The 27,635-nt window shown below is 39.5% G+C and overlaps 1 protein-coding gene across 15 annotated transcripts in view; it reads right to left on the bottom strand.

The window, feature by feature from the left end:
- Nucleotides 1-27,635, bottom strand: part of Lrrc7 (leucine rich repeat containing 7) — a 468,470-nt gene that overhangs the window by 65,290 nt on the left and 375,545 nt on the right. For 11 of the 15 annotated variants that reach the window (XM_045138025.1, XM_045138023.1, XM_045138028.1 and 8 more), the window contains 3 exons: nt 25,886-27,566; nt 22,188-22,328; nt 13,222-13,341 (listed from right to left, as the gene is read on the bottom strand). In XM_045138025.1, coding sequence (XP_044993960.1) covers nt 13,222-13,341; nt 22,188-22,328; nt 25,886-27,566 — 1,942 coding nt within the window. The remainder of the gene's footprint in view (nt 1-13,221; nt 13,342-22,187; nt 22,329-25,885; nt 27,567-27,635) is intronic. The other 4 variants (XM_004671375.3, XM_045138027.1, XM_045138031.1 and 1 more) reach the window with 2 other exon arrangements.

The following is a 27,635-nucleotide window of genomic DNA, read 5'->3' as shown; positions in this document are numbered from 1 at the left end:
TCGGGAGGCAGAGGTAGGAGGATCACCGTGAGTTCAAGGCCACCCTGAGACTACAGAGTTAATTCCAGGTCAGCCTGGACCAGAGTGAGACCCTACCTCAAAAAACCAAAAAAAAAAAAAAAAAAAAAAACAAAGTAAGAAGGGGGACTGGAGAGATGCCTTAGGGGTTAAGGCATTTGTCTGCAAAGCCAAAGGAACCAAGTTTGATTCCCAGGACCCATGTAAGTCATATGTACAAGGGGGCACATGTGCCTGGAGTTCCTCTGCAGTGGCGGAAGGCCCTGGCACACCCATTCTCTCTGTCTTTCTGTATCTGCCTCCTTATTAAACAAAACAAAACAAACAAACAAACAAACAAATAATTTTTTAAAGTAAAAAGGACCTAAAAAGTTACACCTTGCAACTTTTAATAAAGGGAAAAGACAAATAGTCATGTTACTATTGGATAAAAACAATAAACAGAAAAGAGAAATAGTCATTTTAATATTGGATAAAAACAATGCCATTCAAAACATTTACCAGAGACAGATAGAAACTTTGTATATGAAAAACCTCAGTTCTTTTAAGTTAGAGCAGACCCAAATATCACAAACTAAACAAGAGATGTAAATATGTTAAGTGAAATGTATGGAACTGAAATAGAACTAGACACAAGTTGTAGTTAAAAATCTAACATTCTTTTCTCAATAACTGATAGAAGAACTAGACTGAAAGTTGCCATAATATAAAAATATGAAACTCAACATTACCATCAGCCATCATTCCTACCACATATACTGCTTTTATACTTAGTGGTGCAAATACCAATGCTTGACTACTAAGAACAGACACAAAGTATTGCTATCCCTTTTTACTACTCTTATTCAAAGACAAGGTAGAAGTTCTAGTTTGTGAAATTAAGCATAAAGATTGAAAATTGTCCTTTCTATTGATATAAGGTTTATGTGGAAAATTCAAAAGAATCAACAACAAAACCTCTCCTGGAACTTACAATTGAGTTTAGCAAGGTCATAGGATACAATGTAAGAACACAAAAGTCAAGTGTATTTATGTATGCTAGTAGGAGATATGTGGACAAGGAAATTTAAAATGCAATACTACATATACTCACTCAGAATACAAAGTACTTAGGAATAAGTGAATCCAAGTTTGCATAGGACTTACATACTGAAATCCACACAGGGCTGATAAAGATTTCCAAGAACAATTTAATAAATGAAAAGACAGAAATACCATATTTATAGATAAGAAGACTTTTTTAAAGTAAAGTTTTCAAATTGACACACTAGTTTAACAAATTCCTATCAAAATCCCATATACATATGTACATGTTCCATTATGTTTATATGTATCTATATATATATGGGATTTTAAAATTTGTATTATAAAATTGAGAAAGATGTGAAACTAGAATGTCAAAACAATGTTGAAAAAGAAGTGGCAAGCCAAAGGAGTCAGTGTATCTAATTTCAAGTTATAGTTATAGTAAACAAGACTGGATTGTACCTTCATATAGAATAGTCCCATAGACCAATGGAGTAGAACAGAGCCTATAATTAGACACATAAAATAAGCCCAAAAGATTTTCAGCTAAGATTCAAACATGATTCAATGTAGGAAGGAATCTTTACAACAAATGACACCAGCAAAATTGGATATCCATAAGCAATGTAATGAACCATAAGCTATGTCTCATGCCACATATAAAGTTTAACTTACATCACAGACTTAAATGTTAAGAGACTAACAAGGTGAGCTATTACATTGCTCAGAATACTTGAACTATGTGTACAGTAGTTTGTATGGTTAGGACAGGGGCTATATAAAAGAACCCTCACATGAAGTATTAAGTTAAGCAATTCACTTAGAACGTGGGGGGATGTAAAGAGATGTTTCAACAACAACAAAAAGATGTTCATATGGTGGCAAACAAGCAGAATAAGGCTATCCAGCATCATTAGCCATTTTTGGAAATTTTAACAAAACAACAATTAGATGTCACCACACATGTATCTGAATGTTTAAAACACCACAGTGATAAAAACAAATGCTGGCAATATGAGGAGAAACTGGGCTACTCATGTCACTTCTGGAACTGTAAAGTGGTGGAGTCATTGTGCAAAGGGATTTGCCAACTTAAAGTGAACAACAACAGCAAGCCACAATACTCAAGCACCACACAAGCAGTAGCCTTCCTGGGCATTCATCTCAAGGACCTAGAAAGACTCAGCGCCACACACTGGTGATGGAAGCTTGCTTCTTAATATCCAAACCCGGCAACTATGACATCACTCTTGCTCTGACTGAGGACTGGCTAAACAGATGGCATGAAACACATGGTGGACTACTACTCAGCAACGAAAGAAAGTGTCTGTTGGAACACAAGAACCTAAATGGATTGCAAAAAATTACTCTGGTTAATGTACCCAAGAAGGTTATTAATTGTGTGATTTCATCTACATGACATTGTTGAAATGGCAAACTCAGACTGTAGTGCATTTGAGTTGTGTCATGTTTAAAACACAACATGGCAGTGCAGATAGCAGAGAACTTGGAGTTATGGACCCGGATTTTAAACCTTGCCAATCAGTTTTACTTATATAATCTTATACAAGATAGTTTTTGTTTATTATATGCAAACTGTATATAATAAATTCAAGTACTTAACAATGTGTTGTGAGGATTAATAAACACACCATGATCCATTGAGTCTCTTTGTCAGCACACAGCAAAGTTGCAATGAGAACAAAAGTCATTATCTGCATGATTAAGATGATATCCATAAGTAACCACAATAATAAATTACCAGGATGACTTGGTTTAAAGCCAGTTATGGCTAATCAGTGACAAGTGGCTTTAGAAACTGTTCCTGAAAAATCAGGCAGTGAGGACCACTTTTACCAAAGCCAACCACCAAAAGCCCTGTCAGCTCATGAACATTCTTTTTATTTAAAAAAATATTTTTATTTATTTATTTGAGAGGGAAAGAGGCAGAACAAGAGTGAGAACACGTGCACATGAGAGAGAGAGAGAGAGAGAGGGGGGGGGGGAGGGAGGGAGGGAGGGAGGGAGGGAGGAGAGGAGAGAATGTGTGTGCCAGGGCTTCCAGCCACTGCAAACAAACACCAGATGCATGTGCCACCTTGTGCATCTGGCTTATGTGGGTCCTAGGGAATCAAACTGAGGTTGTTTGGCTTAGCAGGCAAGCGCCTTAACCGCTAAGCCATCTCGCCAGCCTAGCTCATAAACATTCTAGTTTCTGAAAGCCCCTAACCCCTGAACTCCATGCTTCCTCACATTTTGCTCAACAGTCTGTGACTTACAAGTTGTTTGTTAGCATCAGGACATGGTACATTTGCCTCAGATGTGGAGGGGGAATCTTTGAGGGAAGAGGGCAGCATATACAATGTTAAGTAAAAATGTAAAAGCCCAGCTCTACCACAGGCAGAGATTAACCTGGCAGTGATTCATTTTTATTCTTCCCCCAAGATGCCCCTCTCTCTAGCCTTCTTGTGTTTTTGCCATCACTTCCAGTCTACATTCATGAAGGAGTATGACCTTGTTCTACTGGACAGTTTGTCAGGACACAGCTCAATGAAATTTAGTTGGGGGGGCATTGACCAGAGGACACTAGGTCACAGGGAGGAGTAGCAGTCCTGTGGTGTGTGGTGACCACAGCCACCATTCACTCTTTATTAGCTGGAAGAACAGATTGTGAATGCTTTCACTGTGAAGAAAGGACATGTGTGTTTGAGGATTTTGGCATGATATGCCAATGTGTACTGAAACACCACATGAAGACTTATGAGTATGCTGTTTCTATGTATCTGTAAAATAAATTTAAAGAGAATGTGAGCTTTTTGGTCATCAATACAGATTTTATTCAGAGTGATAAGGATTACATAACTGTCAATAATGAAATGCTTCCTCAGCAAGCCTTGTGATCAGTATTTTATATCACAGTCTTTCTCAAGTTCAAGCACTGTCTGTAGGGCATGTATGCATCTTTGCCCTTTTTCTTCTCAGGTTGGGAAAATAACCAGCAATATGTTCAAGGCCAATTAAAAGTTAAGGCTGACAGTTTTTTTGAACTTTTTCTTCAAAGGAAAAGAAAGGTATGATCTCATCAAGAAAAAACATTGAGATTTTCCTTTGAAATATACTTAGTACATAGTTTGGGTTTTACATATTAATGAGGCATCATTGGTTTGTCTGGAGACTCATCACAGTTTTATCACTTTCACAAGTGATTTTGCTGACAGGGCTCGAATGAATTCAGATTATTTTGTGGAACATAGACATCTTCAAACTGCAAGTAGTGGTAGGAATCACAGATGAAAAAATGAGGAATTTTGAGAAGCAAAGTTAACAAAATGAGCTAGTTCCATAGAATGAAAGTGTCTTTAGGTATTCTCCAGTCCAAATATTATGGAAGACTCTCCAAGCAGTTTCTAGGTCTTATCTCTCTGAATCTATTTGTGACAAGAGTCACCAAGATGAGAAAAGAACTATTTTATTAAATGTTTCAGATAAAAATGAAAAGTTAGATGATGTATGCTTCAGAATTTGTAAAAATTCTGATTTGTTTAAGAGCAAGAAGAACAAGATTAAGAGGACTCAGACATGCATTTAAAATATATTTCTGATGCCGAGCCAAACTTTCTTTCTATTAAACATGGAAGACAAGAAACATGATAAAGTTTTGTCAAAGTATCAGCTGTCTATCTAATATAGATCTAATGCTGAGGGTTGATACTATAGTACAGCTATGTAGTAATATTTTTGAACTTCTTGGTTGGCTGGAGCAGGTAGGATACAATACAGTAGCAGATCACTAGGGTGGTTAAGAACAGACTTCATGGGCTGGAGAGATTGCTTTGTGGTTAAGGTGTTTGCCTGAGAAGTTTAAGGACTCATGCTCGACTCTCCAGATCCCACATAAGCCAGATGCACAAGGTGATGCAAGTGAGCAAGGGTGCACATATGCACAAGAGGGCACATGCATCTGGAGTTCTATTTCACTGGCTGGAAGCCCTGGCATGCCAATTCTCTCTCTCTCTTGCTCTTGATGTTTCACATTAAAAAAAGGGCCAGACTGTCCTGTAACTCCCAGTACCAGCATGGGGCTATCATCCACAATGAACTTTTGATCAGAGAGACTTACAAGGTTTCCTAAAAGACAGACAGATTTCTGTCAGAGTACTTGATGACCCACCAAAGGTTAGTGGTAAGACCCTACTGCTGAAGACACCATATGCAGTTGACATGTAAAATGGAATGGCATGGCTGGAAGCTAGAAGAGAGTCAGCTCCCAGACAGTCAGCACGTCTAGTGCCAGAAGGTGCTACATGGGCGATTGGGGGAAAATGACCAATATCTGTCCAAGCAACTCATGGTCTAACCTACTTAGCAGCAAATAACCTGTTTTGATGCCCACACAAGTGCAATAGTGGCACACAGCCATGGTGAGGAACCAACTGCTCTTGATTTGGCTAACTGATACCCTCAGTGGTATGGGACTCATAGCTAGAGCTTGGAAACATGTCAGAACCATATCCAACCATAAGCCCACTCTCTAATATCAAGCTACCATCAATCATGGGCTACAAGAGCGCCTGCACCTATTAAATTCTCTATAAAAAAGTAAAGGTTATCTCATTTGTCCTGGTGCTAACTTACTGTCTGTTGGAGCACCTGCTTCTCTTTTTCAGATAGATATAGATCCTAAAGAGAGAGCCACCCCATCATACCTCAAAAGGGCCCTGGCTGAAACTAAGAAAAAGTGGTGAAACAAGCAAGGGTGCTGTTTTCCTGATGAATTGGATACCAGTGCAAGGGGGAAGAAGACCAACACAGAGAAACATCAACTCCTACCAAATCAGAGAGCCAGAGCCTCAGAGGCCCCCAACACCTCATCACTGAAGCAGACCAAAAATGAACCCAACATGGCTCAGGGAAATTTTGCAGAAGAGCGTGCAGAAAGAATGTCAGAGCCACATGTTGGGTCATGATAGGAAGAGACATTTATCTTACCCATAACTGTGGGCTAACTCCACAATGCACGACCCATATACTTCAACAAGGAGGAGCCAATGGGGAGGGGGTAGGTCGCAGATGAGCCTAATAATGGTACCAAACTGACTGTATTTGCTGAATACAAAACTAATTAATAAAAAAAGGGCCAATCTGTTGGGCTTGCCTCAAAAAACAGAAAAAAAAAAAAAGAATAGACTTCATGACATGAGAAATCCTTAACTCTTAGAGCCAATAAATATTTTCAGCACAGTGGCAGGATACAAATTAATATACAGAAATAGCCTTCCTATGTACCAGTAACAAACATACTGAGAAAGAAAAATTTAAAAATCCCATTCACCTTACACACACACACACACACACACACACACACACACACACACACGTGCGCGCGCGCAATCCTGGTACTGGAACAAAAACAGACACATAGATCAATGGAACAGAATAGATGGCCCAAATACAAACTCATGCAACTATAGTCACCTTTGTATTTTGTTGTTGTTTTTTGACAAACATTCAAAAATCTGTTTTTTGAAAAAATTCAAAAATCTACACTGGAGAAAAGACAGCCTTTTCAACAAATGGCACTGGAAATATTACATATTCACATGTAGAAGAATGAAATCAGTTCCTTATCTCTCAATTTATACAAAAAGCAACTCCAGATGGATTAAAGGCCTTCATTTACAGCCTGAAATCTGAAACTGCTAGAAGAAAGCACAAGGAAAACATCTCATGACATAGACAGGACTTTGTGAATAGGACTTGTCACTTAAGAAATAATTTTAATAATATACCAGTGGAATCTCATGAAACAAAAAAGCTTCTTTATAGCAAAAAAAAAAAAAAAAAAAAAAAGCCAGAAGTCAGCCTACAGTCTAGGAGAAAAATATTTGTTAGCTATGTAGCTGACAGAGTATTAACATCTAGAATATGCAAATAAAAAAAGACCCTAAGTAACAAGAAATCACACAACCTAACTAATAAATAGGCTAATGAAATAAGCACAGTTCTCAAAATATGGAATGCAAATGGATGGTATATAAAACATACAAAACATCCACCATCAATAGGCATTAGAGCAATGCAAATTAAAACTCTTTCGAGATTCAATCTCACACCAGTCAGAATGGCAGCCATTAAGAAAAGAAATAACAACCAACATAGCCAGTGGGAATGAAAACTAGTCTAGGAACTATAGCAATCAGTATGGAAGTTTCTCCAGGCACTAAAAATAGTTTCTACCATATGATATGGTTTCACCACTCCTGGGTATTTACTGAAGAACTTCAAGTCAACACATCACAGATTCTTGCACATCAATGTTTATTGCAGCACTATTCACAATGGCTGAGTTATGGAACCAAACTGGGTGTACCACAAAAGAAGAGTGAATAAAGAAAACGGGGTAGATATGCACAATGAACTTTTCTCAGCCATAAAGGAAAAACAAGTTATGCCATTTGCAGAAAATGTATGCAACTGGCGATAATCATATTCACCAAATTAAGTCAGTTCTTTCTCTTACCTTTGGTTCCTAGATTTTATGTAGATATGCAACACCATTTATGTATATGACATGAAAGTAAAAATGAAACTGTAGGAGAAAATTGGGGACTGATAGTCATGAGGAGAGACTTGTGGGGAAAATATGCTGAAAATACATTATATACATGTGTGAAATGTCCTTGGGTAACAGCACTGTGTACATGAATACATGCCAGTGTGTGCACAGGACGCTGGCAGGGTGCATGACACTGGCTTGGATCTCGTGAGCCTCACTCCCATACCCTGAGCTCAGGTCCTTGTCCCATAAGGTTTGGATCACGTGATCCTCACTCCCATACCCTGAGCTCAGGTCCTTGTCCCATAAGGTTTGGATCTCGTGATCCTCATTCCCATACCCTGAGCTCAGGTCCTTGTCCCATAAGGTTTGGATCACGTGATCCTCACTCCCATACCCTGAGCTCAGGTCCTTGTCCCATAAGGTTTGGATCTCGTGATCCTCATTCCCATACCCTGAGCTCAGGTCCTTGTCCCATAAGGGTTGGATCTCGTGATCCTCATTCCCATGCCCTGAGCTCAGGTCCTTGTCCCATAAGGTTTGGATCTCGTGATCCTCATTCCCATGCCCTGAGCTCAGGTCCTTGTCCCATAGGCTGTGAAGCATTGTCTATCTACTCTGTTCTGAAGACATTCAGTTTATGATTGTGACAATGAGAGAAACAACCAGCATTTCCTTGTTTTTAAATTGGTGTTTACTAGGCTAGTTTGATTTAAAAATCCATGTTTTCCTGTTTGGCTGCTGGAAAACCAGCTTGTAGGGGGCTCAGCAGCATGTCTGCCAACATACTGCAGTATTTGGGGGCAAAATATTTGCTGCTTTTGGATTTTTTGGTCATATGTAGGTGGCATACTGTAGCATTTATGGTGGCAGATGACAAGGTGCGGCAATGTGGTTCCCACTTCAGTACATGTGCATGGGGGCGGCAGCTAGCTGATACGTGGGGCAGTCACTTCTGACTTACTGGATCTCTATAGGCACATTTTTCTATGACTAAATGCCAACCTACAGAACATAGAAAAGGAATTATAAGTCAGTAATCTAAATAAAACACAGAAGAGCACCTATAACAGTGTGATGAAATTAGGTGCAAGTCTGCTCATTCCAATCTACGATGCTCTGTGATGTCACTGGAAGACATCCCCAGAAAGTGAGATGGAACATAAGATGCTAACATTATAGATAAAAGCTTATGAATAATGTCTTTCATTCTTAATATTTCTAAGAACCCATAATTTATGGAGTGAGTTCTTTTAGGACCTAGTAGCAAGACAGCACTGGCAACAATCCCACCATTCATTCCCCAGCTGTCTTGAGATCTAGGTCTTCCAACTACACATCCAAGCATGTGAATTTTTATTGCAATGGGCTAAATTTTGTTGGTATTTTCCTTAAAAAGAGAATATAGTTATAATGAGTTTTTCCAGTGTTCTGAAGGATAGTCATTTGTTTAAAGGAAGAGCTGTGTCAAACACTGGACAGACTATATACGTGTTACCCTGCTACTCCTTTTATTGATGTGATTAGTGACAAGTCTACTCTCTGAGCTACCTCTTTGATAGGCAAGCGTTGGGATTGCATTCACATGAAAGGAGCAGGGGAGTCAGAGGGGATGAGAACAGACTCTTGATTTTGTGGCTGTGGTGTCCTTCCCCCAGAGAAGCTATGCACCTCACTGGCCTGAAGAATGATGCAGACAGTATTTGATCCCCTTGCTACTGCTACTTTAGGAGAATTTCCCATCTTCAAAATCTCCTACCCATGTAATTTTTGAGAATAAATACAGTTACATGATAGAAATTCAATAAACTTTAAAATATTTATACCATATCTCTCTCTCTATATATCTATAGCACTAAATTAATCCATTAGAAATATATCATTCTTGCCCTTCAGATTAAATGTACTTCCTTGCATAGTCTGGCAGCCCAGGTTCAGTACCCCAGTACCCACTTACAACCAGATACACAAAGAGGTGCCTATATCTGGTGTTTGTCTGCAGAGGCAACAGGCACACCCATTCACTCTCTCTGTCTTTCTCCTTCTTTCTCTAGTAAATAAATAAAATATTTTTAAAAGTCTAAAAGGTTTTGAGAAGCAGACTGGAATGGACATTATCTAAGAATTTTCCCCACTTTAAAAATATTTTTATTTATTTATTTGAGAGCAACAGACAGAGAGAGAAAGAGGGAGGGAGGGAGGGATGAAGGGAGGGAGAGAGAGAGAGAGAGAGAGAAAGAAAGAATGGGTGCACCAGGGCCTCCAGCCACTGAAAATGAACTCCAGATGCATGCGCCACCTTGTGCATCTGGCTTACGTGGGTCCTGGAGACTCGAGCCTTGAACCAGGGTCCTTAGGCTTTATAGGCAAGCACTTAGCCACTAAGCCATCTATCCAGCCTCCACCTTTTCTTTAGCTCCTCATTCTACTGGTAGTCAATTTTCTATGCTCAGGTCTGTTGTAATGACTACTTACTTCATAACACACTTTATAAATGCTGATTATAGAGCAAAATGCAGGCCCAATAAATAATAATACAATATCATATTTTGGTAAATATCACAGCCTAGCCTAATTCCAATATCATCTTCATTTCTCATGTTTATTGTCTCACTGAATATTAACTTGAATTACTCAACTAGTGCATAATAAAACAACTAAATTTTAATATTGCATATAGGTGCTAACAGGTTCTAAAAATTGGATTTCAGAAAAAAGCTATACTGTAGGATAGCAGAAGCATTGGTCATGAGAACATGAACATGAGAATGACTATACAAGAAAGACGTGATACAAGGTTTACAGACATTACGTCATTTCACATTTGACAAGAAGTATACAGGTTAATGAACTTTTCAGATAGGGTGAATACTTATTTTAGGCTTTAATAAGGTCTACCAGATCTCAGGTGTTTAAGTAGGCACAAAATTACACTGGGTCGCTAAGGCAAGTACTGAGGCAGGTGAATGACCATCAGGACACATACTGATGGCATGACTCAACAAGTTACAATGGGCTTTGAAAATAAGCTTTTTATAAAGCCTTTTTATAGATTCATGATGAGCAATGCCAATATGTGTTAGTTCTAGTTAGAGTAATAAATGAATAAGGATTCTCACTGTAAGGCACAATGGTAGTAGCCCTTTTCAATTACGTTAGTGAGTGTGAGTCTTTCCTTGGTTGGGCACCGACCTTAACTTTGACAAGAACTCCTCAATGTCCTGCCAACAACACAGTCCTCCTTTCTCACAGTGAGCGAGACTTCCCTCCTTTCAGCTTTCCCTTCATTGGTCACTTTATTCTCTTCAGCCTATAAATATGTTCACATGCCCGTCTTTTTTTTTTTTTTTTTTTTTGAGGTAGGGTCCCACTCTACCCCAAGCTGACCTGGAACTCGCTCTGTAGTCCTAGGCTAGCCTCAAACTCACAGTGATCCTCCTACCTCTGCCTCCTGAGTTCTGGGATTAAAGGCATGCAGCACCATGCCTGGCTATGTCTGTCTTATTTAGTATGCCTTCTCCAACTAAGATTTTTCTAATAAATTCAGATAAATGTGGTCCACCATCTACTTACATTTTCATAGGATGCTCTCTGGTACCTGAAGTCAACATGTTCATGTCTAAGCTCCTTTCCTCCACTTTTGTCCATTACCTTTTATAGGTTGTAGTGAATGAAGTGTCAACATCCTGTATCCCAAATTAGAGGCCTGGATATTATCCTTGGATCTTTCATTGATTATGTCTTATAACCAACCCATCAAAAGATGCTCCTGCCGCTACCTTTCAAGACTACACTGGAGCTATGCTTTTCTCTGCCTTACCTGTGTTTCCCTGGATAGCCAGAGAAAAATTCTTAATGTTTCAAGGATTCCAGAGTACTCATTGAGAGAACAACTGATCATGTCATTTTACTTTATAAAACTCCTCAGTATTCCTCTTCTTAAAACTTGTCAGTATTTCTCTTCTCATTTCTACTTGATCTGGTTTCTGCTTGTCTTTTCAGCCTTATTGGATTCCATTCCTCTATCCCAGCATTCACCATTTCCTCCCCAAACTGCTTTCTCCAGTAACTGCCACAGTCTTCAGCACATAGCCAGTTCTTACACATCCTGTTACTTGTACTGAGTATTAGATGTTACACAAAGGCATGTGTAGTGCCTTCAGGTCAAGGGCACTTCCAGTTCTTTTGGATAAAAATGTTATTTATTTTTAAAATCACTAGTCATCAAGGAAAAAAATCATCTAGGTTACAAACAATGTATATAATTCTGTAATGGAAATGTAAATTATGCAGTGTAGTTATAATGTCATAGACACTGTTGAGCTTAAAAACTAGAATGTAAGTATCACAATAAACTTCACTGTTGGCATGGAAGTAGGAACAGACTTTCTTGCCAGTACTTCCCTGGAGGTATCCTAAGTAGCTTTAACTACCAAGTTTATCCTATCTTTGTAAATATTGCCTTCTTTTCTCCAGGCTTTAAAAAAATTTTATTGGTTTCTGTGGCTTATAAATATGTCATTCTGATTCATATCATCTCCAGAAACCTTTCCTATTTGAATTCCTATTTTTAAAGTTTATAACATCATCATAAACAACTTCACTAATTTTATTTCTATAAATATTCCTTTTGTGCACGACAGAGTTTCCATACCTTCCTGTGATAGACAGTGAAGTTTATCCAGATTTTTGGTAAGTGATGTTGAATGACATGTCCAAGTTTTTCTAGGTTAGTTTCTGCCATGCAGGGTCTGAACATCTTCTGCATCACAGTAGCTATAATTTGTGTTCCCACAGGAATATGAAGCATTTGAATTCCACTTGTAAAACAACTAGTAGGGCCTACTAGGTGCAAATGCGACTCTTGTATTTCTCTGACTGATAAAAGGCTCAGTTCTAATGTTTACTTATTTTTTACCCTCTTGGTGCCCCTTATGTCTTAACAATTTAAAAATTAGATTATGTGTCTTTATTTTATTGATTTGTAAAAGCTTTAAGTATATACCATGGAACATCAATCTCTGTATCTCTCCTATGTTGTAAATGTTTTCTTCTGGGCTATGGATTTCTTTTCACTTCCTATCATGGAGTCTGAGCACCTACTGACCTCAACATATTTCAAAAGGTACTTGAAGCAAGAAAGTCCATCTTATTCATTTGTTTTTCCAGCAACTAACAAGTGTCAGTAATGGTAGCAAACATATTTATGCTCAAAAAGTGTTTACTGAATGATTTGTTACAATGTTGGAAGTGAAGAACCAATATTTTTTTGTGGTCAGATTTTGATTTTATGGGAGATTGAGACATGTTGTGTTGAAGCCAAGATAGACAGAGTGCGTGCTACATGTTTTCTGTGCATGTGCTTTAGAGTGCTTTAAGACACTCATCAGAGGGGAGGAATCTGTTTATAGACACTTATTATTAACCAGGAGCCATAGGCAGTGTTCATTTCTCAATCTTTTCAATACACTCCCAGTTAAGCAAAATCCTCAGAATGGCAAGATATTTAGCCTAAAGTTACTACAAAAGTTAGATGTGATGTTAAAACATAAAATATGGGTTACATACTACAATGGATGTGCAAGGGTCATGGTTTGTGCCATCAATTTGAAATGGATTACCTTTTTAGTAATGGTGTCCGGAGGAACATCCCGCCTCCCAAGTGGGTAAGGATTCCACTGGCCACTAGGAGAGACATCTTCTTGTCCATTGTCTAAAATGTTGCTTTGCTGGGACGGGCTCTATTGCGAAAATGGTATGGCATTCTTTAGTGATGTGGTAGAATTTACCATAGTTTCTGAAAAGAGTCCCTAATAATTATGGTAAAGTTAATTTTGTTTTATTGTAGAGAAAACATATATCCTAACTGGAAATACATTTCACAGTATTTGCTGAGTAAGAATTCTAAATTGACAGTAGTTTGGAAGCAGTGAGAAATAAAATTAAGATAACCATATTATAATTATTTACTGAATTTTAAAGAAAGGTTTAAAGTTTTTACATGAATAATAATAATCAGAATATAATTAACCAAAGATTAAAAACCACAGCATTTTAAGCTTACTTAATTTGTCTCCTTAGTATGATCTTACCATTTAGAATATAAATTGAGACAATAATCCATAGACTGGAACATCCAGTATTTCAAGACATAGCCTAAGATGAATTTTATGAGGCTGTGAGAGTGATTCTGGGACATATACCTTTCAGTAATCCAAAATAACATTAACAGTAGCATAGCCCAAGATTTACAACACTATGCTTTTATCAACAGCTTCGCGGGGAATGTTAAAGCAATTTAAAAATATTATATTAGGGCTGGAGAGATGGATTATTGGTTAAGTGCTTGCCTGTGAAGCCTAAGGACCCCAGTTTGAGGCTTGATTCCCCAGGACCCACATTAGCCAGACGCACAAGGGGGTGCAAATGCCTGGAGTTTGTTTGCAGTGGCTGGAGGCCCTGGCGTGCCCATTCTCTCTCTCTTTCTATCTGCCCCTTTCTCTGTTGCTCTCAAATAAATAAATAAAATAAACAAAAAAATTAAAAAATATTATATTAGAATCATGATGCAAATAAGTCTTGGATTTTAATTACTCTCTACATATGTTTAAACTTGTCCTACATTTTTTTATTATGACTGATTTCTTGGCTTATTATTTTTTAACAAATCACAATAGCCCTGTCTTTATTACTATTAGATATTAAATACTTAGGGAGGACTCCATACTCTTGTTAGAATAATAGTAAGCAATAATACACCATCCGAGAGCTAGCCTCCATTGGAGATATACAGATAGTAGATGTGCATTGCATGTACATGTGTATGTGCATGCACATACAAATATATATATCTTTTCTTTGTAAAAGCTTTTCCTCTCTTACCCTTCAGTTTCCTGGAATTCCCGTGTGAGTTAAACAGAATCCTGTGCCCATTCTGCATGCTCCCTAGTGGCAGAGCCTGGCAGGGATGTGTGTGTATGGTGGTACTTTGTGTGAGGCAGCATCCTGTAGCCTTGCAAGGGAGTGCTGGGCCACTACTTCTATGCTTGCTGCCAATGGCTGCTTGCCAGGGCTGCACTGCCTACACCAAGCAGTACTGCTTTGCTTTCCCTGTTCTGAAAACATGTATGTATCATAGAGATTGTCTGGGAATATTTTAAACTGGCATTCGTGGTACAATGATATCATAATGGGCCTAATGGATACAATAAAAAGTAAGGAGGTATGTTTTTTCACGAGCTCATCAGAAAGAAAGTGTGAAAAAAGATGCTGGGTGTGGTGGTTCACGCCTTTAATCCCAGTACACGGAAGGCAGAGGTAGGAGGATCACCAGGAGTTCGAGGCTACCCGAGACTACAGAGTTAATTCCAGGTCAGCCTGGGCCACAGTGACACCCTACCTCGAAAAACCAAAAAAAAAAAAAAAAAAAAAGAAAGAAAGAAAGAAAGAAAGTGTGAAAAAGAGAACAAAAATTCTTGAATAGAAACTCTTGGGTTAGTTAAGAGTAAATTTGTGTTTGAAAAAAATTGTATGTAGAATAATATATTTGAAGAGTATGTTGCTTGATAGTAGGCAGATAGTTTCCTAGGGCTTGTCTCTGTTTCAAGCATGGATGCTCATCTTTACCTCTCCTGCATGTATATGTTTACATATGCCCATGCATAATTTTTCTACATATTAAAATATCACATATCAAAATAACTGCAATTAAGTAATTAGATTGTAGTTATGCAGTGTAGGCACCACTGGCTGGTAATTTGTGTGTGTGTGTGTGTATTTTAGTACCTGTGTATGTTCTGGCTTGGTTTCTTTGCCTGTCCATCTGGCCAGGGCTGTGCAATTCATGTTTTGAGAAGTGGTTAGAATTCAACACAGTGTCTGTTCCTCTGCACTGTTCTGTCCTCACGTCTGTCCTCTCTGCTGCACATGCTTACCTGCCAGACCTGACTCCTGGTTTTCCCCAGGAACTCCTTTGATCAGAAGGCTGATGTTGCTAAGGCACAGCTCTCCACTACTTTAAAAAATAATTTTTCTTTTTTTAAAATGAGTATCAACAACAGTTACAAGAATTTCTCTCTGTTATAGCGGACAAAGGGGATGTAAGCAGGGGGTACATTGAAGAGATGCTCTTCTTAGAAGCAAATGCATGGGGCGTCCTGAAAGCACTTTCCTTTATCAATTTCAAGAATGAGCTGTCATTTTGATTTCTCCAGTTGAGTCATTATAGGAGGCACTTGTGCCTGTGGAAATAAGACTACAACTCATTGAGGTTGGGTGGTGGTCAGGGGCTGGAAGGAGAAGTAGGGAGTACTTCCACATTCTCTCTTGCATATAAATTTGTTAGTTAGCTGTTAAGATTCTCTAGAAGGTTAAAAGAAATCGCTGAAAAAATATTTAAAAAAATTAAGCTATCACTGTTGAAATTTATTATTCCAGAGAAAATAACCAGACTGAAGTATAGGTGATCATTGCGTTATTTCTCATGCTACATTCTTGTTATAGTCTATAGAAGATCTGAGTAAGACTGAGTCTCATGTCTTCATTGCACATACCCTCGGTCAGGACAGGCCCATGGCAGATCAGTACACTGCACAAGCACCTCAGCTGCTAAATTTTGTGAGTCTGTAATAGTTCAGAATGACAGAAAAAAAAAATGGCTCGTGCGATTTAATGGAAAAGCAAAACTTATATTTGGTAAGCACTACAGTGCGGAGTAGAAGTCTTGCTGTACTGCCATCAGCTCCAAAGCCTGGTGTGGACATTCCTAGATTAACATTTATGAGCTGAAGTGTCAGGAACGGTCACTGTGTCTGGTCAGGAAGCAGATCTAACTGTGCTGAGACTTCAGTGTGTGCCTCTAGACATGTGTTCATTTACATATGTATGTGTGCATGAGTGGGGGTGAGTATATGTCTGAATAACATTTCCATAATAAATGAGCTTAGCTGACATAACACTTTTGCTTTTGTCTGCTAGTGGATGGGTGCACAGTATGCTTGTGAAATTATATATATTGGCATTTTGATGGAGAAAAAATTTGAGTAAAAATAGTATTTGACACTTTGCAAAGTTCTTGGGACATATGCAAGGATCTATTTTTTTTAGTAATTAGCATATAATTCATTAGGGGCATTGCCACTGGTCTTACAAATGCTAAAAATCATTTGCTCCTAATGGTGGCATGGTGGTGTATGCCTATAATCTCAGCACTGGGGAGGGAGATTGAAGCTGGAGGACTGCAAGTTTGAGACCAGTATGGTCTGTATAGCAAGACCTTGCATAAACAAAAAACAAAACCAAAACAGACATACAAACAAACAAAAACTAGCAACAAAACAAAACCAGAAAATACTACAAAAATCACTTGCCTAAAGTATTTTTAGTTCACTTATTATTACATTATTATTCCAGTACACCTTTTGAAAAAATGATTACTGAAGCAAATATATGCTGAGTGAGGATCTAATTATAATTTTATGGGGTTCATTCTGAAGATGGTAATGCAGTGCCCAAATGATCTATGAATGAGCATGTCATTATTGTCGTGTTGAAGCATTGATGTTGGAACTAACATTATTTGATTATTTTAGCCATTGTCTATATGGGTTGTGTGGTCTTACAGGTTGATGATGATTTTCATAGTTAGAATGGATCTTTCCTGAGGGATAGGTAGCCAATAATTAATATAACAGAATTGATAGGAATTACAGCCCTGAGTTGCTCTGAGGTACAGAATAGTTCTTGCTTTGTTTTGGGCAGAAAAAAAAATGCCATTGAGTGGCCCTTCCTTTAGGGTGAATAAATGCATACAGAATGCTGGTAGCACCTGATCCTGAGTGGTGTACATGCTTCTAGAATAAGATGTTGGAAACTTAAAGATGGTTCAGGGCTCTATTTCTGCTCAGTTCTCAGGAGTCAGTGAGACAAGTATCACTAATCTACCAACTAATAACACAGACAAAGGCCATTTTTGTCTAGAAAAATTCAGTGAAACAATTGTTTAGTACATACATTTCCATGACTTTAGTTACCCTTCCTCTGAACTTACAATTTGTATTACTGCCAGATTCTATAAGCCAATAAATAATAGATTCTATAGTAGAATGTTACGCTAGTAGAAGTTAAAAGGAAAAATTATTGATTCCTGCTGTGTAGAAGCCACACTACTTCTGTTGGCAGCCAGATGCCCTATAGACAGGAAGTTGGGAAAAGCCAGTGTGTTCTGCTCCAGCTTGCTGGTCTGTGGTGTGACATTGGTCTGGGTGATTCATGTGTGATGTTTGAGCTCCCTAATCTATCACTACTACAGGTAGGTTTCCTACAGAAACTAGTGATCAGGAAACACAAGCTTACCTGACCAAGCTCATAGAAAGGCAACCCCAGCCTTCATTAAGCTCAGCTAGGAGGTATTGTGCCCACAGTGCATAGAGAAGGACTGGATCACCTGTTGTTGGGTGAGCTAAGGGATTCCTCTCTGTACCCTTTTCTCCACAACATTTGCTTCACTGGGTTGTTGGAAAGATGTGAAATGTTGATGCACGTGAGGGAACTATTGTGGGTGGTGTTCACAGCCTTTGAGAAGACATCTTGTGTAGCAGAAAGGGCACAGAAGAGTCAGGATTAAATTTGTCTACCCCTAGGCTGGTTTCAGGGACTCCTGGCCTCTGGATCTTCATCTGTGGACACAAATGTGTCCATTGAGGGCTTCATGAGTTGTGAAAACAGAACATATTTAAAGTACCCTTGGCACCCAGCACACAACAGATTCTCAGTGATCCCCGGTCTTTATTTTTCCCAAGGAAATAGTTGTTTTATCCTTGATCTAGGTGATAAAAATGGTGACTTGAATTTAACAATGTATTTCTCTCTGATAACACAAAATTTCAGACAATAGCTAAGCTCAGTTACAATAGAACACACTTGAAAAAGCACATAAAACCAGTAATAACATCATAGAAAGTTGTCTTGAATGCTTTTTGGAAAGGCAGCAAATAAATGTTAGATGAACAAATGCATGAGTCCAAAGTAAATAGAAAATGCTGATAACTCTATAATATAGTGACTTATTATGTCAAACATTCTAGCTAATAAATATTAAATTTTGTAAAAGTTTAGCATAAACATCAATCAATGAAAATATTAAAGGAACCTAACTCTCTATACTAATTTTGTTCTATTTGTTGGTGTTTTCAGAAGCATCTTAAGAGTCCATGAAATTATCATGGAAAATATAATTTATTGTTTATAGTATACAAAACCTATGTTTGGTTTTTAATCCATAAACAAATGTACAGCATATGAGTTGATATGTACTAATTAGCAAAAATTAGAAATATTTAAAATATATAACAAAATCTGAGAATCTTGTTCTGCATATAAATATCCACTGTGTAAACACTTTATTAAGTGTCCAAGTGTTTTACTTTTCATGGGGAAATCATGACTTCCTGTTATGTTTATTGCAAACTTGCTAAGGGCAGTGCCAGTGTGGGGCAGGGTATGGGACAGGGGCTCCTCCCTCTTGGTCTGGCAAGCAGGAAGGTCACCGCCTGGCATGAGTCAGTCTGGGTGTCCCCTGAGAAGGACACCACCCCCAGCAATGTGTGCTGCAAGTCCATTTCCATGGCTTGGCTTTTAATAGTTGGGAACAGTAGATTCTTTGGGAAACTTCATTCATTCTAGACATCTGGAAGTAATTTGCCTCATGAAGAGAAATAAAGGGTGCTTATTTCCTTTCTTGGCAAGAAGGGTTCAGGGAAACTGGCATTGATCATGGAACCCATTAGCAATGGCCAGCAGAGCCAAGACAGAGAACTTAACTTAAACTGCACTTAACAGGATGACCCTAGCTGTACTAAATTTTTCTGAAAACGGAACTAGAAATTAGAATGGTAGGTAAAATGAACCAAATTCAGTAAAGCAAATACTGCATGTATTTTTCTCATGTGTATTCTAGATTTTAAATTTTATTCAAGTGTGTATGTATATATGCATATATATGTGTGTATATATATATATATATATATATATCTATATATCAATCCTATATCTACATGTGTGTGGTTGTAGGCCATGAAACTAGAAAGGGGGCCATGAGAGGGGAAGAAGAGAATTTTAAAGTGAGTGAAGAAACAAAAAGAAAAGGTGATAGACTACATGTTACATGAAAGTGGAGGGGTTGTTAAGAAGAGGCATGACACCAGTGTGTATGTGGGGGTAGGGTCTCAAGGGACTCTATAGTTGGCAGAAAAACCAAACAACTTTCAAATCCAAGCTCTGTACAGTGGATGCATCTGGGCACCAAGGGCAAAATCCATAGCCGAAGCCGAGCTTGGAGCTACAGCAGAGACAGATTTGGCTATGCATTTTGAAGGTCTCTATGTTTTTGTTTTTGTTTTTTTGTTTTTTTACATTATTACATGCCAGATCAAGTGCCACACATTTTTCATAGGCTTTAGTCTGATGAAGTCTTTTTTTTTTTTTTTTTTTTCCCCAAGGTAGAGTCTCACTCTAGCTCCAGCTGACCTGGAATTCACTATATAGTCTCAGGGTGGCCTCAAACTCATGGTGATCCTCCTACCTCTGCCTCCCGAGTGCTGGGATTAAAGGCATGTGCCACCACGCCCGGCTAGGCTGATGAATTCTGAATGGCTTTTTTATTTCTCCTTTTGTCTCCTTCTCTGTGCAGGAAATAAAGCATTGGTGGTATTCTTTTAATTCTTCAATTGTTCTTGCAAAGAGCATGGCTGTAAACCATCTCTGTGCTCCAGAGAGGATGGGTCAAAAATTCCCAAATGCAGGTCTGCGTTATTTCTATTATAGAACATGCTATGGGTTTTGCAATAGATGGTGAATTAAGTCTCCAGGGCACACCAAACCACATCAGAAATTTAATACAGCAATGCAGACATAGTGAATTCATTTCTGGAGAATAATTTAGACATCGAGAAACACTATCTCAAGTGTATTGCTCTTTTCAGATACTGCATGTCTGCATATTATTATATAGATCAAAGAGCACCAAAAAGTAGGCAAAGCAGGCTGTTTCCATCTGATAATTTCAGCGAGTTCAGGAAATAGTTTCTTTCATAACAGTACCCCTCTAATCTGCTCACTGAGGTTTGAAACTTTCTTATTCTAGTTTAAAAGTTTATTTGCACTTAATTCTCAAGCCCTCTGGGGGCACTGTCCATCTGCTCCTCAGTGCAGGTAAACTACATGAACAATGGATTTGTTAGGAAACAGGACAAGGGCTTTTGGGTACCTGGCAGGATGCCTTACAGTAGGGATTCAGGTAGACCATCATATTCCTGACTGCTCTGGCTAGTAGAACCCAACGGTATACATATCCCAATTCCTAGTGCAGAGGCAATAAGCTGGTACTGTGACCTTGGTCATAGTGAGATTACTGACACAAGTCAGACATGCCAGCTTCTATTGGAGAGAAGGTGATTAGCACATGGCTGGTCATGCCCCGAGGGACCAGAAAAAAGTTACATAACAGGAGTTTCCAGCTTAGTTAAGATTTTTTTTTTTTTTTTTTTGGTAAGACTTAAAAAAGTTGGAGACAAATGTCTTCCTGACGTTATTACTATGCTGACTTAGGGAATGCCATTAGGACTAATAATAAAATAGAAATAAAACATGTGTTTGGGATCTGATGGCTTGAAATCATAATATACATTCATTATCCTTTTTCAGAGAAGAGAAATGTGTGTTGGCTTCTATTCTGTTTCCATGCTGTGTACTATTTTTTTTTTTTCCACAAAACGTCCCAAACCAAAGGCTATGTTAACATACAGCCATAATGACATTGTATGAAAATGACACATCAGTCTTCAGATTTGTAACTGAGGGAAAAATAAAACATGATTCATCTCAGATGACAGAAAGGGCATTCCTGATTTTGACTGAATAAAACAAACAGCATTGTTTCTTTGGTAGTAGATAGGTTTCTTCTTAGAGTTATATGTCTTTTCAAGTGTTCCTATATTTTCACTTAAATATATATATAGACTTGCTACTTTACCAACAGTAGTTTGATAATCCACAAACATATTTCCTGTTTTTTAACTTCTCTGTTATATTTTCCACAAAGAAAGAGGATTGAAAAAACGCAGCATTTAATTTTCATTCTGATTTAGCATTTTATGATTTTCCAAGGGAATCAACTGAATTCAATAAAATACTCATTTCCAGCTCTGTTCTCAGAATCTATCACCAAGAAGGTAGGCCTATCTCCAAAAAAATGAAAAATAAATATGTAAACACAAAATAAGGAAAACTAAAGACAAATAAAGGAAAATAAATAAGAAGAAATATGAACCTTAAAGCAACTCAAAAGGCCATGTGCCTGCTCAATCCAAAAAGCAAAGCTTGATCCAGAAAAGCAGGACCTCAGAAATCAATCTGGCTACAAATGAACAATGAGCAGCTAAGAATTCAGGCTCTACATTGTCCGCCCCAGTGCTCTCGGGACTCCTGGGAGTCTGAGAAGCAGGGGTCCATGTACAGCCTAAATACAGTGTGGACAAACGACATTAACTGGCTTTGGTATGCTGACAGATGTAAGGCAGTCCATACTTACTTTCTGAAGAGGTAGTTCTTGATGGTCAAATTTAGACTTAGTCTGCAAGTTTAAAGTCATGCTTCTGCCTGCATGCATTGCTGAAATACCTCCATAGGGCAGCATGCCAAGGTTAACTGTATTGTGTTTGTAAGCAGCATTCTGAGTAGGGAAATAACCATGTGACAGGATGTAAACACATGCTCAACAAACGCATTATTACATGAATATGTTCAAATTTATAACACTTAACTTTAAGCGGGCAAACAGTAACTTCTTTAAACATGCACTTGGTCAGACAAAAGCATACAGTCAACAGTGTTAGTTATGCACATGAGTACCATCCAAAACTACAGAAAGGACACAGAGCTAAGAAGGTACGTTCTATGTTATCCTTGCTGTTAACTCAAAGGCATAAAGCCCACTTCATCTCTCATGATGGCAGTGGCTTTGGGCATGTGTTGTTCATCTGTGGTAGTCTATTAACTTTGTAAATTCAGACACTGAGCCTTCCAACTTTATCTGCTACAGATCTTATCACTTTGTCTTGTGAAATCATCATAGACAAAAGACAAACATAAACTCCTAATTCTGCCTTAAGCAATATGTCCTAAGTTTAAGATCAAAATGATTCTTCTTTTTGCTGAGTGTATAGGCAGAATTATAGCAACTCAGTAAAACAACTGGTCAAAAATAATTCAATTTGATAATTGGTTTGATCAAACTTACTAGTTAATTATAACAATAAGATAACTTGCATATAAATCTGAATAATTTATTTTTTAATTACATTTTAAACCAAATATAACTTGTGAATTGCTAATGTTATTTATCTAGTAAGCCTAAATAAATATCTGCACATCATTCTGGATATATTTATCTGTGGCAACTCTTCACCAGATGAGTCTATAGAGCTTCCCTGAAAAACTAAGATTGTTTTTAGATATTCTGCCATCATCAGACCTTCCATTGGCAGTGTTTGCTTTGTTAACTGATTATCTTATTTTGGGAAAAGCTAGATGGGAGTGAGCATCGTGGACTTTTAAACTGAATATTACTGAACATCAACAGCAGGAAACTATTCTGTCCCAAGCACTGTTTGTGATATAATGGGTTCTGTCATCAGATTTTGTTGAGTTGTACTGAAAACCATTATACTTCTCATAGCTGTGCTTGTCTACAGATTATATGTACTTGTTAGAAATTCATGACAGCTTCACATGGAGATGAAAACATTGTCACCAAAGACTCTAAACATCCCATTTGGAATCTGGGTGACTCTGTAGGGTTAGTTCACACTGTCTAGTGCTCCTTCAGCAACTAGAGAAGAACGCCAACCTTAGACAACCAGTCATACTTAAAATTTTCTGCTCCAGTGGGGCTCTGTTGTGGAAACATTTATAATTAAAATAAGGCAGAAAACAGCACCTGTCTAGAATAGTACTTGGAGCTGCCCCTCCCAGGCCAACATGGAGATCTTTTGCCAGCACAATGATGGCCTGTGATGTTTATCCCATGACCATCCTCTCTAGGCTGTTATTTTTTATATGAAATCTTGTAGCTGCTGGTTTAGTGATTCGATTTTCAGGGTTGAAATGGTTCAAATAAGTTTCAGTAGGATGCAGTCCCTCACATTTCTTCTACAATCCAAATGAGTGGTATGTTAATAGCATAGTTATGTCAAAACTAGTTTGACATCATAGCCTTGTGCTTCAGTACCATGAATCCATTGAGGTGAGTAGCTGGAAGGTTTTAAGCAAGATACACCCAGAATTTCTCAGTAACCCAAGTGAACAAAGGGAAAGGAATATTTCTTAGAGTAAACCCAAGGAAAACTTCCAGGAACTGGTGGCTTGAAGCCATGTTTAAGGTAACTTAATTTCTTAGAATTAAATGAGATACTACTGAATGCACTAATTTTCTCTGAAGAACTAATGACAGAGCCAAGCAATATAAGCAAGAGATGGCATATGTAGAGAACAACTAAAAACAGAGCAGTTGCAGTAAGAAACACACAGTTCACTGTTAGCCATCCCTACCAGGCAGGGCTTCCAGGCTTAGTTACCAAACCTGCTCCCATCCCTCCACTCTTCCTCTCATGGCCCTGCTCCATTTGGGACAGTTACCCACTGCTCAGGAGCTTGTTTCACAGGGGAGGGGAACATGGACCTACAGTACTCATTCATTTTCATGCTGGTTTCCACTCACTTCTGTTGCCTCAAATTACTACTCAATGACCATTTGCTCCAAGAAGCTTCTTATAACCTTTCTTGACTAGTTCATCTTACCCTGTCATGTATAGTTGTGTCTACACGAGGCCAGAGTTCCCAAACTGTATGGTATTATTTGGCCCCAAATATTTTCGCCCTCCAAGTTATCTGTCTACATGGAGGTATAACTTGAGGTAAGGCATGGTGACAACCGACCCAGGTGTCTCCCACTGACAGCCAGTCATGAGGCTTTGATGAGGCACACCTATTTGAAACAGACATTCTGATGAAATAGTTTGCAAGGCAAAACCAATTTCCATACTGAGAAACTGACACCCACACCCATATATGTTAGTTTACTTTTCCCTAAGGAAACTGTTCTCTTGTCATGTAGACATGACCTACACATAATTACTTTTAAAAGTTAAACCTGAAAATACAAAATTCAATATTAAAGAAACACATAGTAAACACAGTGACCTGGGCTATTAGCAGGACACCAAATAAAATAATAAAATGATCAAATGAAACATTCTGATAGCATGTTATTACTTAACCCCCATATTTACTCAGAGAATCCAAACATCAAAAATGAGACCAAAAGTATCCTAAAAGTGCTGATGTAAACACAGAGCACACTTAGAGGGCTTGGCTCCACAGCCACGAGGTTCAGTGGATGACAGTGGCAAACATAATAATTCTAGAAAATGAAACGGCACATTTCTCCTAGAGAGATTTGGACAGGCAACAGAAAATACTTTGATGGTTTGTACTTTATACTCTCCAACCAATGTGCCTTTCACACTACTGTGACTCAGTTTCTAACAGAAGCTACAAAACACTGATTTACTCATTTATCATCTTTGTCAAAGCACAATGTTTGTGTGGAGTGTAGCCTGACTTGAAGGTTAACATTTCCTTCTGCATTAAAGCCAATGTTCTAAATGACAGGGTTTTTATCAAATAAAGTCATGTGTAGGAGGGTATTTAATCTCTTGCTTATTTTCTTTTTATGTTTCATGCTGGGAAGATTATTGCCCCTCAGGAAATGACTTCAGGAATCCTGTAGCTATAGGCACGTACACATGTTATAAATAAACTAAACCTGAGTTCAATACAAGTGAGTCTGTTCAGAAAAGAGTGTCATGCTCACTTCTTACAGATTCAACAAAAGGACACCCCTGGGTCACTAGAGAGCAGTTTTGTCACCTGGGAGAGACGTCTGCTTTGCCTCAATGGCTAGAAAGCCAATGAAGCACCATCCCATGGAATTGAGGCAAATTTACTCTAACAATATTTAGGCTCAGCTTGATAAATAATTCACTTTCCTGTTAAGACTTCTCAGATGGTAGTAAGCAATATCCATGATAAACTATTGTCACCCACTTCCCCATGAAGTAAAGAGAGAACGAATGTGGATGAGCTAACATCCATGTACATGTGCTCAGGGAGGCCAAGCAAGGAAAACCCAGGGCAGGGGGTATTCTTACAGAGAAACACCAGACATACCCTGTCTAACCTTCTAGCTTCTATATGTCTAAGCAGCTGCTGTCTCCAGTCTGCAGGCATTTTCCCACAGCTCTCCTCTCCCTTCACAGGGGTGGGCCTTGTCTTTATATCACTGTTATCTGATGGCTTGTCACCATAGTTACCCAAGTTATAGTCAGACGGTATTTTTTCCAGGAGGGCTGCCATAGTAGGCCTAGCTGAGACTGGCCTGGCTTGGGAGGCCCCATAACTCTCTGTACTGTAGCTTCTGGCCGACAGAGGCCTCCTCTGGGTCAGGTTTTTAACGGGGAAACTTCCCGCCTGAGCTTTCACGTCTTGGTATGAAGGGTGCTGGTCTTCGTACCTGCCATTCCTCTTGAGGAACTGGGCTTCAGGCCCTGCCACACCGCTCTGGCCGTCCAGCCCTCCCCTATAGGCCGCTCGGCCATACCTGTCCCCGGGGGGCAGCTCGTGGGGCTCGCTGACCCTTCGGAACATGGCCATCTCGGTGGAGCTGGCCAGCGAGTCGGCCCTTCTCAGGAAGCCTGCCCTGGGCCCCTGGCTGGCAAACTGGGCGTTGACCAGAACATCGTCGTTCACAGAGGGCTGCGAGAAGGAGAACATCTGCTCCATGGGGGGGTACCCTCTGTAGGCTCGTGGGCTCACCAGGTCCTTGGCCAGGTTCTTGCTGGGCGGTTGCACGTACTCAGCATTGTGTGCAAAAGGGGGCGGGATTCTTTTCTCAGCCTTTAGCTCCACTGCGCCCTGCGGATTGAAGCTCTGATCGAACTGGTACACCTTCTTCGTCACGGACGCTTTCTGCGGCGGGGGCCCCTTGCTACTGCCGTAGGCGAGCATCTCGTCGTCCAGCATGGGCACCGACTGGCTGCGAGACATGCTGGGCACGCCGTGCTCGGCGCCCAGAAACCTGTCGGGCCGCTCGTGGCTTCCCACGTGGCCGCCCCCAGCGGCGTAGTTCTCCAGGGGGATGTTGTAGACCTTGTAGGCGCCGATGTCAATCTCATCGATGCTCTGGGATTTCTTGAACTTGTTGGACTTTATATCTCTCATGAGTGGGGAGAGCCTTTCCGTGCTCTTGCTGACGGCAACCACACCTTTAGACGAGTCTGGGCGGCAGTGGATTTGGGAGAAGACATTGCCAAGACTCCTGCTAGACGCGGAGTCATGGTACTCCCAAGGAACTCCTGGAGAAAAGGGGCCCGCGGCCTCAGCAGGCTCTTTCATGTCGTCTTTCCTTTCAGGCAAGGGGCTGGTAGTGGGGGTGGACTCTAGTTTGGAGGGAAAAGCGGTCCTGTCTTCAAATGGACTAGGGGTTCTGGTCCAATTCTGCCAAGGGTTGGAAGGAGGCACGTCTGTTTCTGGCGTGTGTCTGTGCGTGGACTGCTCAAGCTCCAGTGGGACCCCCACAATCCTCTCTTGCCTGATCAGAGGCCTGCGGCCATGAGAAGGCATGCTTCGAGACTTGGAGCTTAAGAGAGGATTATTGTTGGCATTCTCTACTGTGGTTTCCTCAGCAACAAAGCCTGTGTTGTCATAATGGGAGCCGTCGGCCCAACTGTCGGAGAAAGCATCACCTATGGGCAGCCGGTCTGGGCGCTGGGGGATACTCCCCTGGGGCACAGCTTCCCTCTGACTGAGTAATGGCTTTGCATCCAGAGGCTGTGGGAAAGGTGGTGCCATCCTGTGAACACAAGAGGAAGGAGAACCATGAACTCATGAAGAGGTGCTCGTCAGACAGTGAACAAGCAGA

Source organism: Jaculus jaculus, chromosome 19, assembly GCF_020740685.1.
Source record: "Jaculus jaculus isolate mJacJac1 chromosome 19, mJacJac1.mat.Y.cur, whole genome shotgun sequence".
Taxonomy (NCBI): domain Eukaryota; kingdom Metazoa; phylum Chordata; class Mammalia; order Rodentia; family Dipodidae; genus Jaculus; species Jaculus jaculus.
The sequence above is the reverse complement of the archived record's forward strand: the minus strand, read 5'-3'. Positions and strand labels throughout refer to the sequence as shown.